This window comes from Ranitomeya variabilis, chromosome 2 (assembly GCF_051348905.1).
Source record: "Ranitomeya variabilis isolate aRanVar5 chromosome 2, aRanVar5.hap1, whole genome shotgun sequence".
Classification (NCBI taxonomy): domain Eukaryota; kingdom Metazoa; phylum Chordata; class Amphibia; order Anura; family Dendrobatidae; genus Ranitomeya; species Ranitomeya variabilis.
The window spans coordinates 690423000-690436127 of record NC_135233.1 but is presented as its reverse complement, the minus strand read 5'-3'; the positions used below and the strand labels follow the sequence as shown (position 1 = coordinate 690436127).

At 41.5% G+C, this 13128-nt stretch overlaps 1 protein-coding gene across 3 annotated transcripts in view; it reads left to right on the top strand.

Annotated features, from left to right (window-relative positions):
* LAMA2 (laminin subunit alpha 2) overlaps window positions 1–13128 on the top strand; it is a 1287603-nt gene that overhangs the window by 707097 nt on the left and 567378 nt on the right. For all 3 annotated transcript variants that reach the window (XM_077289387.1, XM_077289386.1, XM_077289385.1), the window contains exon 19: window positions 8828–9039. In XM_077289387.1, coding sequence (XP_077145502.1) covers window positions 8828–9039 — 212 coding nt within the window. The remainder of the gene's footprint in view (window positions 1–8827; window positions 9040–13128) is intronic.

Genomic DNA, 13128 nt, shown 5'->3' with positions numbered 1-13128 from the left:
TATCTGTAAATGAAGCTTTACCTTTACTATGGCACAAGAAGAAACTAGAGAAATGTAGAAGTATCACACCAGGCAAATATGCCTAATGCATGGACTGGGGGCAGCACTGCATATATGAGGAAGATTACGTTCAGACAGTTTTTTTGCTTACAACCTAAGATTATACAAGATAAAACTAGACTGGACACATAGAAAATTATCCTTATTTTGGTTTATGGCTTATTCTTTGGAGAACCTCTTGGCTCCTTTTTTGCCCCCAAAATGGAACAAAATGTTATATATCTGGCACATTTTAAGAATCTTCTTAACCATGCCCCTTTTCATAACTTTCAAGGAAGGTGCAAAAAGTATCGCAAATACATAAAAAATATAGGATACTTATAATTCAATTTTTTGGTTCAGTTTGTGAGAAAACTCTACTGCTTCATCTTTACCTAGTTTCCCCTACTGTGCCAATTTTGCCTAGAGTGCTTCTTTGAATTGTAATTCTTCACAACTACCTTGCCTTCTACTTGAATAAATTCCATTAGTCGCAGGAATGATTCAGTTAATCTTATTACATTAGTTGCATTTTAGATAATGTATCTACTATATAATTATCTAAGGGTCACTTCCGTCTGTCTGTCTGTCTGTCACGCAAATCCCAAGTTGCTGATTGGTCGCGGTCAAACGGCCACGACTAGTGTTGAGCATTCCGATGCTGCAAGTATCGGGTATCGGCCGATACTTGCTGTATCGGAATTCCGATACCGGGATTCCGATACTCTTGTGGTATCGGGTATCGGGTATCGGAACAACATTAATGTTAAAATGTGTAAAATAGAGAATTAAAATAAAAAATATCGCTATACTCACCTGTCCGACGCAGCCGGGACCTCAGCGCAGGAACCGGCAGCGTTGTTTGTTTAAAATTCCCGCTTTTACATGGTTACGCGAAGTCCCGGCTTGTGATTGGTCAGGGCGGCCATGTTGCCGGGCCGCGGACCAATCACAGCAAGCCGTGACGAAAATACGTCACGGCTTGCTGTGATTGGTCCGCGTCCCGGCAACATGGCCGCCATTAACCAATCACAAGCCGTGACGTCACGGGAGGCTGGAAACGCGCTCATTTTAAAAAGGGCGCGTGTCCAGCCTCCCGTGACGTCACGGCTTGTGATTGGTTGCGTCGCGGTCAACCAATCACAAGCCGGGAGGCTGGACACGCGCCCATTTCAAAATGAGCGCGTCCAGCCTCCCGGCTTGTGATTGGTTGATCGCGGCGCAACCAATCACAAGCCGTGACGTCACGGGAGGCTGGACACGCGCCCATTTCAAAATGAGCGCGTCCAGCCTCCCGGCTTGTGATTGGTTGATCGCGGCGCAACCAATCACAAGCCGTGACGTCACGGGAGGCTGGACACGCGCCCATTTTAAAATGAGCGCGTGTCCAGCCTCCCGTGACGTCCCGGCTTGTGATTGGTCAGGGCGGCCATATTGCCGGGACGCGGACCAATCACAGCAAGCCGTGACGTAATTTCGTCACGGCTTGCTGTGATTGGTCCGCGTCCCGGCAACATGGCCGACCTGACCAATCACAAGCCGGGAATTCACGTAACCAAGTAATAGCGCGATTTTTAAACAAACAACGCTGCCGGTTCCCTCGCTGAAGTCCCGGCTGCGTCGGACAGGTGAGTATAGCGATATTTTTTATTTTAATTCTTTCTTTTACACATTTATATGGTTCCCAGGGCCTGAAGGAGAGTTTCCTCTCCTTCAGACCCTGGGAACCATCAGGGATACCGTCCGATACATGAGTCCCATTGACTTGTATTGGTATCGGGTATCGGTATCGGATTGGATTCCGATACTGTGACGGTATCGGCCGATACTTTCCGATACCGATACTTTCAAGTATCGGACGGTATCGCTCAACACTAGCCACGACCAATCAGCGACGGGCACAGTGCAGCCACGAAATGGCCACTCCCTACTCCCCTGCCATCAGTGCCCACTCCATTCTCCCCTCCAGTCAGCGCTCACATAGGGTTAATGGCAGCATTAACGGACTGCGTTATGCTGCGGTGTCACGGACTCCGTTAACGCTGCCATTAACCCTGTGTGACCAACTTTTTAATATTGATGCTGCCTATGCAGCATCAATAGTAAAAAGATCTAATGTTACAAATAATAAAAAAAAATAAAAAATCATTATATACTCACCTTCTGTCGGCCCCCGGATCCAGCCCAGGCCTTTCCTGCTCCTCACGACGCTCAGGTGCATGCATTGCAGTCTCGCGAGATGATGATGTAGTGGTCATAAAACTACTCAGGGCCAGTTTTTCATTCTTTGAAAAGTTTGATTCTACAGTGTGATTGGAAGATGTATTTTACGTAGGTCCCTTTCAACCAATTTAAGAATAATGTCAATATTTATAACCTCCTCCTGTGGTGACATTTTGGTGCTTTTGTTCCTAAGGTCCGTGAATGGACCTAATCCCCTCATGATCTCATTCTCCTTGAATAGTCCAACAAGAGCATGATACCCCTCAAGTTCATCCTCCAATAGGCCTAATCTATGACATTGTTCATGGTCATTATGCAATGAAAAAAATACATTTAAGTTTTCTACAAAATAAATTTAGATGTCTTACCCATCCAAAACAGTTAAAGAATTTTGTAGGGACAAAAATAAGACCTCTTTTCAGGACATGGTGCTCTTCTTTAGACAGTGAATATGATAAAAGATTAATGATCTGGTCTTTGTTTAATTGGTTGTTGTCCTCAGATAGTATCCTGTTCCGGAATTACGCTCTATAAAAGATGATAATGAAGATGCAAAAGAGGAGGTAGCCCCTATACTGGGAGCTGTTGGGACATATTTATATTTGTATTTTTGAATGTTCCACTCAGGCCATATCTCCCTCTTAATTTATGCTATCTTTGCATGGGTCACCTTCCACCATAGACTTGTGTCCTCCTTACCACCGGGTCTGTCCTCTCAGTGTCAGTCATATCAATATCTGATGAGGAAATATCTAAATGTTTCTTTTTGTGGACATTATAGGCCTGATTTTCCCCAAAGATGTTATGGTCCCTCTGGAACTTTATCTGATTTCTCTCCTTGAAATATGACTGATATTTTTCAACTGAAGTCTGCAGGAGACCTTCACACCTATTAAATTATATTTCATTATATTCTCAATGAATTTATTTAAATGTGTTGACGATTTCTCAAACAGTTTTTTCTCCTCCTCTAGTAATAAATGCATACATTTCCATGAGGTCTCAACTGATTCGTTCAATCACAATGCAAGAAGTTCAGGCGAAGATGTTCTCGGAGAGGGAGTAAGGTTAATCCTCAGGCCAAAGAAACAATTTAGTTCTTTATGTAATTTTCCAAAGCTATAATCTCCCACCACGATATTATGTGCTCTTTGTACCCAGTGTGACACCGGGGGTGTCATGCATTCCATGCTGGGACGCATTCCCTTGGACATGCGCGATTATGCACAATTGAGACTTGGACTAAGATGTGCCTGCAATGACCAGGAATGGTCTTGCTTTTCAGGGAGAGACACACTTCCAGTCTTACACCACTACTGTAGTACATCATCTGATGGAATTAGCCTCTGACATGCGCATTATTGGGGTGGACCTCTAGTGCCCAGGAATCTGGTGCAGGCGCACTATGAGCATTGAGACAAATTGCACTATTGATATATCAGGAGATACTCCCTTTCTAAAGCTGAAACCATGGGCTTGTTTGGGAAGGAGCTTCACCAAGGTGGTCTATTTAAATAAGGGCATGCAGTTATAAGACACGTTATGCTGAATGTCATGATCTAATACTAACTTGTCAAGCCTCCTGATGAGCCAGGCAGGTGAAACACATCGAGGCAGATGATTTCAGATACGTACTGATTTACCACCCATATCAAAACATTTTTTATATATATTTGTTATCAGGATTCTGCCTGATTTTGTCTGCAATCAATGACATATAGTCAGTATCAAGTCTATGGGTTCATATTACATACACTTTACACCCTTGTTTAGGACAGTGTAGGCTGTCCCAGGAATAGCCACCATGGAGCTGGGACACCATAATTGTGTTGCAAAGTATCCAACCTATGCTGCCAGGCATAGATTCATAATTTAGAGTATTATCATGGAGTAGTCAGTACTTTCCAGTGAGGGTATGTTCCCATGATCCAAAAGTGGTAGCTCTTTGGACGCAGTGCATGTTCGCTGTGTCCAAAGCCCTGTCGTCTATTGAACACAGCTGAATCTCCATGTGTTCAATGAACCGTGCAGATTCACTGGACGCTATGTTACCATGCTGTAACATCTGGCCTCTGCAGGGTGGACACTGCACAAGTACACAGCGTTCAACCCGCATTGTTTACTGATAGTGTGCACTTACCCTTAAACATCTTAGGCTACTTTCACACTGGCATTTTTTGTCCTCCGTCGCAATGCGTCGTTTTGGACAAAAAATGCATCCTGCAAAAGTGCTTGCAGGATGTGTTTTTTCTCCATTGACTTGCATTAGCGACGCATTGTGACGGATTGCCAAACGTCGCATCCGTCGTGTTGTGCTTTGGCGGACCGTCGGCACAAAAAAACGCTACATGTAACGTTTTTTGCTGCCGACGGTCCGCTTTTTCCGACCGCGCATGCATGGCCGGAACTCCACCCCCACCTCCCCGCACCTCACAATGGGGCGGCGGATGTGCTGGAAAAATGCATCCGCTGCCCCCATTGTGCGGCGTATACAACGCTAGCGTCGGTAACCTCGGCCCGACGCACTGCGACGGGCCGAGCCCGACGCTAGTGTGAAAGAAGCCTTAGCTGCATTGCACAGCTGTATACCCATTTCTTTCTCTTTGCCCACGCACCCACACTTCATCAGTGCTGGTTTTGTCTACGTTTGTGTTAGGATACACCCTTCACTTTATTTACTAGCAGAATACAGTATCTTTTGATACAATAGGTCTACCTGGTTTTATCTGTTTATATTTATGCCAGACCTAACAAGGACATACTAGGGATATAAGGGAGAGTTGCTGAGGAGTGGGGGCACCATTTTCGCAATCCAAAAGGTGCCAATGTCCATTGGTAGGTAGGTAATCAGGGTTGGGAATTATTGAGGGTAGGCTAATAGGGTCAAATATCATCTATATTTAACTTTTATATGCACTAATTTGTCAAGTGTGTGTTTTTAATGTTGTTAGTCCTATTTTAGCATCGTCGGTTAATAAAAGTTTATGATTTTAAACAGGGGTCTATTTATATGTAAACTATTAGTTTGAGACCTCTTTGTGGTCTTATCTATTTAGTTTAATTACTTTGGCCTAGAAATGGCAATGAGACTGCTGAAGCCAATTGTATATTTTCAAAAATCTTAAAAATCAAACAGTGGTCCTGAATATTTTTTCTTTCATCTATAAATGTCAACTAGATGGCTGATTCCAGTTATTTATTTGCAGCACTACTAGAAATCACACACCAGTTTAGAAAAATGTATTCTTTGGCCTAGAAATAGCAACAAGAGAGCTGATGCCAATTATTTATTTTCCAGACAACTATAAAACACACAGCGGCTTAAAGCAAAGTACTCGCACAGGTTGAGGGGCAGAGTACACACAGCGGCTTAAAGGCACAGTACTCCCACAGTCAAAGGGTGCCGAGAACACACAGTGGCTTAAATTCACAGTTCTCCCATTGGCAGAGGGTTCAGAGAAGACACAGCAGCTTAAATGCACAGTACTCCCAAAGGCGGGGGAGGGGGCAGAGTACTCACCGTGGCTTAAATGCAGAGTACTCCCATAGGTGGAGGGTGCAGAATACACACAGCGGTTTAAAGGAACAGTACTTCCACACAAGTGAGAGGGCAGTGTAAACACAGCGGTTTAAAGGTACACTACTCCCACAGACGGCGGGTGCAGAGCACATACAGTGGCCTAAAGGCACAGCATTCCCACAGGTGGAGATTGCAGAGTACACAAAGCATCTATTTTGGCACAGTACTCCAACAGATATGGGCTGCAGAGTACACACTATGTACACAATCCTCAAATCAGAAAGCATATTTCTTTTATATAGTCACACCCTCAAAGTTGTAATAAGGGAGACTAAAATAGCCAGGGAAACTCTCAAAGACATGATAAATACCAAAAAGAAGAAAAAAAGTACAAAATGTCCCAAAGGTTGCAGTGATTGGCTGCACCTCTACCTTTCAACAAGCTTTATTAGACTGGTAAACGCAAACAGGAAACCTGACAAACAGTAAAAAGTTTGTCCTCAGGGTTCATTACTGGACACTAGGTGTTCGTTACAGACCCTAAACTTTATCGTTCAGGTTTGTTTATCCCTATATACTGCAAATACCATCATTATATTCTACATAATTGCATGTAGAATTATAATTTTTTGCCTACGTTTATCCATTTACTACACTTCCTTAGATAATGTAATATATTTTCATAAAATACAATTTATTCAAATGTTATAAATTATCTGGTTTGTCCTTTTTGTGAGTTTCATGGACATTATATGTATTTGCCTAATAAATATTGCAGTAATATATATGGTATCTGCCAGCATTCTACTAAAAAGTTCTATGTTTCCAGTCAACTGTAACAAAACGAGGAGATATTTCAGGGAGTTAATTAGGAATTTTGCTTCAGGCATTATGTTCCAGAATCTACTGTACTTTATCATCATGGAACATTAATATCATTACTGTCTGCAACTCAGTAGCTGCTACATTAGGATATTTTGCAATTGTCCGACATTCATTCAACACCTTTATTCAAAATGTCTTGTTTTCAAAGAATATTGTACTTTGTATAAGAGAATTTCTCATTGTAGAGACAATAAGGAACTTTGGTGGGTAGTGGTGATCTGCAGTAACATTGTTTTTCCTTTTTAGTCAATCATATTATTATAAGGTTAAGACTACTTACCACTGTAAACCAATTTGGAATATTATCAAAACGGCAAAACACATCTTACATCTTTTTTCTAACATCATAGGGAAAGTGAAACAAGCTTCTGCCAGAAACCTCTGACATTTTCCATAAGAACAAAAACATCAGGTGTATAGAAATCTGACATGCCCTATCCTTATTATTGCTACATCTGTCAAAATAATATTGGTTGAACATCAAGAACACATTTAGGCCAGGGTCGCACTTGCGAGTTCAATGCTAGAAACTTGCACAAGTCTCTCGCATCAAGTCCCAGCACTGCCTCCAGCACTCGGGACCGGAATTTGCGGCTGCATGTATTTCTATGAAGCTGAACGCTCCGGTTCGGAGTGCCGGTGGCAGTTTCGGGACTTAATGAGAAAGACTCGAGCGAGGTTCTCACATTGAACTCACAAGTGTGACCTCGATTGTTATGGTTGTTTGATTGTGCTGAATTTGGTGCATTCATTGAATTTTAGTCTAATATGCAAGGCTATTTTTTATGTATTCTGTCTATATTTGGGGGTCCTCCGAGTATTTTCTAGTGCTCGGAGATTTAGTTTTCATCACCGCAGCTGAATGATTTACATCTTTTAGCCTGCTTGATTACATGTGAGGATTCCTTAGCAACCAGGCAACCCCACATGTACTTATGCTGGGCTGGCTAGCAGCTGTAAATCATGCAGCTGCATCAACAAAAACTAAATCTCCGAGCACTTACAAATACTCGGAGAACCCGAGCATGCTTGCGAAATCTCGAGCAACGAGTATACTCACTCATCACTAATTCTGTCCACTCTATCAATTGACTATATCCAAATATATCTGGACATTTCTTAATCTTCTTAGACTACTTTGTGTGACTATTCCACTGATACACTAATATTTGTTATTTAATGGACTCCAAGGTGGTAAGTTGCACAAAGGGAAAAAGGCTGTTTGACAATTATTATAAAACTTAACTAGTTTTGTGCCATACTAAAACTGTAATCTTACCAATGAAGTTAAAGATTAAAATAATCAAATGCCCCCAGCCCCTGAACCATATATTATAAAATTTATTCTATATTAAATAATTGGGAAGGCACAATACAATACTTAAAAGAACAAAATTTACTACAGGGCTCCATAGATATAGTATACTACTCCTAATAGTTAGAAAGCTCAGTATATTCACTAGATGCACCATTTATAATCCAAAAGTTCAACATTTATATCACAGTAATGTGCTCTACAATACGGCTGACCTTTTTTTCTAATTAAATCATCTGTTGATGTCCCAACTATGGTAAATAGCCTGTGGAGGTAGCAAAGGTAACATCAAAGGAGGCATAAAGCACACTACATAAATTAAGAACCACATGTAGTTGCTTGTATGTTTTCAAGACCTCTCTGGCAGTCAGAAGTATAATTATTGATGAGCGAAAGTGCTCGGATAGGGTGCTACCCGAGCGTGTTCGTGTGCTAACCTAGTGTCTTCTGCATGCTTTAATAATATGCTTGAGTCCCTGTGGCTGCATGTCTCATGGCTGTTCAACAGTGGCAACACAAGCAGGGATTGCCTGTTTGTTAGACAATCCCTTCATGTGTTGCGGCAGTCGAACAGCTGCGAGACATGAAGCTGCGGGGAATCAAACATATTATTCGACCACGCCAAAGACACTCAGCACCCGATCATGCTCGGATAACACCCTATCCGAGCAAGTTCGCTCATCGCTACTATTTAGTCATTTACGTGAGAAACAAGATTTCTTTACTGCAAAGTTACACACTATTGTATTGCCACTAATCTTTATAAGTAATATAATTTGCATGTACAATATTATAACGCTGTCTAATACATAATGAATTTTTTGACTGAATATTTGTGCCCTTAGGTGCACTGATGGATATTTTGGTCAACCATTACTACCAGGAGGATCATGCAAGCCATGCGAGTGCAATGACAACCTTGACCTTTCAGCCCCAGGTTGTTGTGACAGTGAAACAGGTGCATGTCGTATATGTAAACCAGGAGTGACTGGTGAATATTGCAGTAAATGTGCAGAAGGATATTTTGGAGATGCTCTTGGACCAAGAAGTTGCCAGCGTGAGTATCCTCTCTCTGCTTCTTTTGTTTTTTTTAAAGAAAATATTAAACAAAATACATGATCATAATTAAAAATGGGGTAATTTTATTTAGAAAAAATGTAATACTTCTGACATTACAGTTCAGCCACTTTCAATTGAATAGGAAAGACCTTGTCCATCAGTCAGTCAAAACGACTGTTTGTGCACACTGTCAAGCTCAGAAAGCACGGAGTGATGTTTTTGAGCCTTGAAAATAAATATTGAGCCTTGAAAATAAAAAATGACATTTTTCCCACAAAAATGTTGCCATGACCCCAAATTTTTCATTTTCAGGTAAACAGGAGAAAATGAATTGTACAATTTGTAGCACAATTTCTTCAGTGTTAACCAATACTTCATATGTGGTTAAAAAGTATTTTTGAGGCACAATACAAAGCTCAGAAGGGTTTGAGTGTTGAAGCACAGATTTTCCTAGAACAGTTTGTTGACTCCACATACAAAGCCCTCAAGTGCCATAAGAGCAGAATCACACTTCAATTGGCCTCATTTTGGAAATTATACCTCTCTGGGAATTTATCTATAGATGTAGTGACAAATTTGATTTCATGGGTGTTTTCAGAAACAAACCGCAATATATGCAGTAGTAAATATATACACTAGCGCCCTGTAAATAGAAGAGAGGAGTAGCTAGTGGTTGCAGATAGAGAACATGTCCTGAATAAAAGCCCATAGATGGAGATAGATAAATATAGAAATAATACTGTCACGCCACTAGATATGAACGTTCCCTTCATCATATCTAGTGGTCCGACAGAATTACTTGTAAACTAAACAGCAATAGATGTTGCTGAGTGAAAATTGCTAATCTGACCGAGTATGTTGTAATACATGTACAGAGGTGGACGAACCCCTACGGTAAAGTTCGGTATACCAAATACCTACTGTGCGGGCATAGACACTGAACACGGACTTCATCAGGAAGTCTGTAATACTGTTTGAGTTCGGCCCCCCGCATGATGCATGACAGCGTCATTCGGCCCCATGCATGAACCAAGCTTCTAATCGGCAGTAAAATCATTACTGCCAGTCAGACAGGCACGGTCCCCATGCTGTCAAATGACAGCGTGAGACTGCAGCTGTGATCGGAGGTAAAAAGTTTACTTTCGGTCACTGGTGTCGGCTTATGGGACTACTGCTCCCATCAGCCAACGCCTGCTGCCACTAATAACAGCTAGAGCAGGTGGTGACTGTTGGGAGTATTCATCAACTGATGCCAGTGCTGTAAATAAATAATGTTAAAAAACAACAGGATTCCCCTGTATTTTTGATAACCAGTCAGACAAAACTGACAGCTTATAATGACATACCAGAACTGATAATATAAAATGACAATATTTCAAAGGAAAAAACTCAATACAATTATAAGATATACATAAAGAAACTCAGAGTTTTTAAATTCCAAAAAATAACAAAAAATAAAAAATAATAATCTATTTAGAAAATAATCACTAATGTCAAACAAATAACCATCAAAATAACTTTTATTAATACTACAAAATACAAGCTAGACAAAAAGTGCATATAATAAAATACAATACAATACAAAAAGAATAACTGGATAGGTCTAATAAATGATGATGCAAACTGACATGGGTAGGCAATCAATATAAAGGGGGGCACTCAATAGTTTGTAAGCTACATACCCAGCAACCATGTACTATAAGCTGGGTGGCACAATATTGCATGTACATATAGAAAAAAAGAGTAGCCAAATGTAACCCTAATATACATGGGCAAGACAAGCATCATATATCATAGGAACCAATGTGCTAGGGTATATGCCATGTGGCAAAAAATACCAAGTTCCCACGAATCCCAAAATAAAGTGCAATTAGTGCATATCAGAACATGTCTTACCCATAGACGCCAGACACCCACCACACAGATGCCCCAACGCGCGTTTCGCCGGGAGGATTGGTTGGGGGCTCCGCCCCCATGCTCTCATCAGACGCGGCTGGAGCTAATCTCAATTTAGGCAGATGATTGGTTCCTGCCTTTACTAGGGGATATTTAAATCATAAATGGTACACACTTACACACTGCCCCCCGAAGAAGCGGCGGCGAAACACGCACTTTTTGTCTAGCTTGTATTTTGTAGTATTAATAAAAGTTATTTTGATGGTTATTTGTTTGACATTAGTGATTATTTTTTAAATAGATTATTATTTTTTATTTTTTGTTATTTTTTGGAATTTAAAACATCTGAGTTTCTTTATGTATATCTTAAAACTGACAGCTGTGGGCTGCAGCATTAGCAAGTTTGGTCAGCAAGAATAGAAGGGTCCCCATGCTGTTTTTTTAAATTATTTTAATAATTTAAAAAACCATGTGGGGTCCTCCCATTCTGGACAATCAGCCTTGGCAAGACAGACAGCTGGGGGCTGGTATTCTCAGGCTGGTAAAGGGCCATTGATATTGCCCCACCAGCCTAAAAATAGCAGCCCGCAGCTCACTGTGTGAATGGTGATCTCACCGAGGTCACCACAGTTCATTGGCCCACCCATAGTGACCAGCGGTAATCTCGATGATGTCACCACTGCTCACTGATGCTGTGCTAGCAGCAGCTCGTTCATCAGTGGTTCCCAGCCTGGACGGTCGCATCTTAGCACTGTCCAGGTTGAAAACTGTTCATCCCCAGACATGCATTACGGCGTGGGACAGAAAAACAGGTGAGGAATATTGTTGTTTTTTATTTTTTTTTATTACAGTAGACGAGGGGTTCAATTAAATGGACGATGACGTGAGTATAGTTCAATTTAGAATAATTAAAGTAGTCTGTGTCATTCTTTCAATTAAAGGACTTTGTTTTTGCTGTGTGTTTATTTACAATATAGCTAGAATTAGTAATGGAGAGGTGTCTAATAGACACGTCTCCATTACTAAGCCATGGGCTTAATGTCACTGAACAATACAAAGATGACATCAACCCCACAAATATGAGCCCCACTTGCAACCATTACAGGGCAAGTGGGAAGAGCCGGGCAAAGTGCCAGAATTATCTATTAGATGCGCCTTTCCTGGGTAGCTGCTGGCTCCTGTTTTTAGGCTGGGGGGCAATAATAATGGCCCCTTATGAACCTGAGAATACCAGCCACCAGCTGTCTGCTTTAGCAAGACTGGTAGTCAAAATTGGGGGGGACCCCATGTCATTTTTTTAATTATTTATTTAAAAAATGTAAATAAACATTGTGGGGACCACTCTATTCTTGTTAACCAACCTTGCTAGCACTGACAGCTGAAGGTTGCAGCCCCCAGCTGTCTATTTAAAAATGCAGGGGAACCCACGCTGTTTTTTTTTAAACTATTTGTTTACAGTGCCAGCTGATGAATAAACCCATCAGTCGCCACCTGCTCTTGCTGTCATTAGCGGCATCAGGCATAGGCTGATGGGAGCAGTAGTCCTATCAGCCAACGGCAGTGACCGGAGGTAAACTTTTTACCTCCGATCGCAGCTGTGGGCTCACACTGTCATTTGATTTTACAGCCAATCAGAAGAAGTGTTTGCCGCACTGTCATGCACAAAACAGCATTGCAAACACTGGATGTTCAGGCCCCTCTTTCAAGTGAATGGGGTCCGGGTCTTGGTACTGTTCTGGTGCTCAAACCCAAACTTTTCTTTAACTGTTTTGCCAAACATCCAAGGGCCCGCCCATCTCTTTATACATACATTGTCGTGCTCATCTGCTGTGTCCAGTTTCTGCTTCTGGGGACACGCACACCATAAATTAAGTAGGATCACATTACTACAGTACTAATAAACATGTGGACATTAAACGTGGTTTAAGCACACAGAGGATAAGAAGGGATAGGGCCATTTGCATTTAGGAGTCCAGAATTCACTGGTTTTCTTTTAGGGAAGCCATTTCACTTTTTCAGAGCCTCGGAAGCCCACACAAACCCACAAAAACGTGCTTCAGGGCTGCGTACATAGGCCACTGCAGTGGAGACCATGGGTAAGGGCAATATTTGGCGCTATTGGTGATAATATTGGTCCCTTAAAGTGATATGCACTATATTTTCTAACTGCTTATATGGCTGGTATGGATTA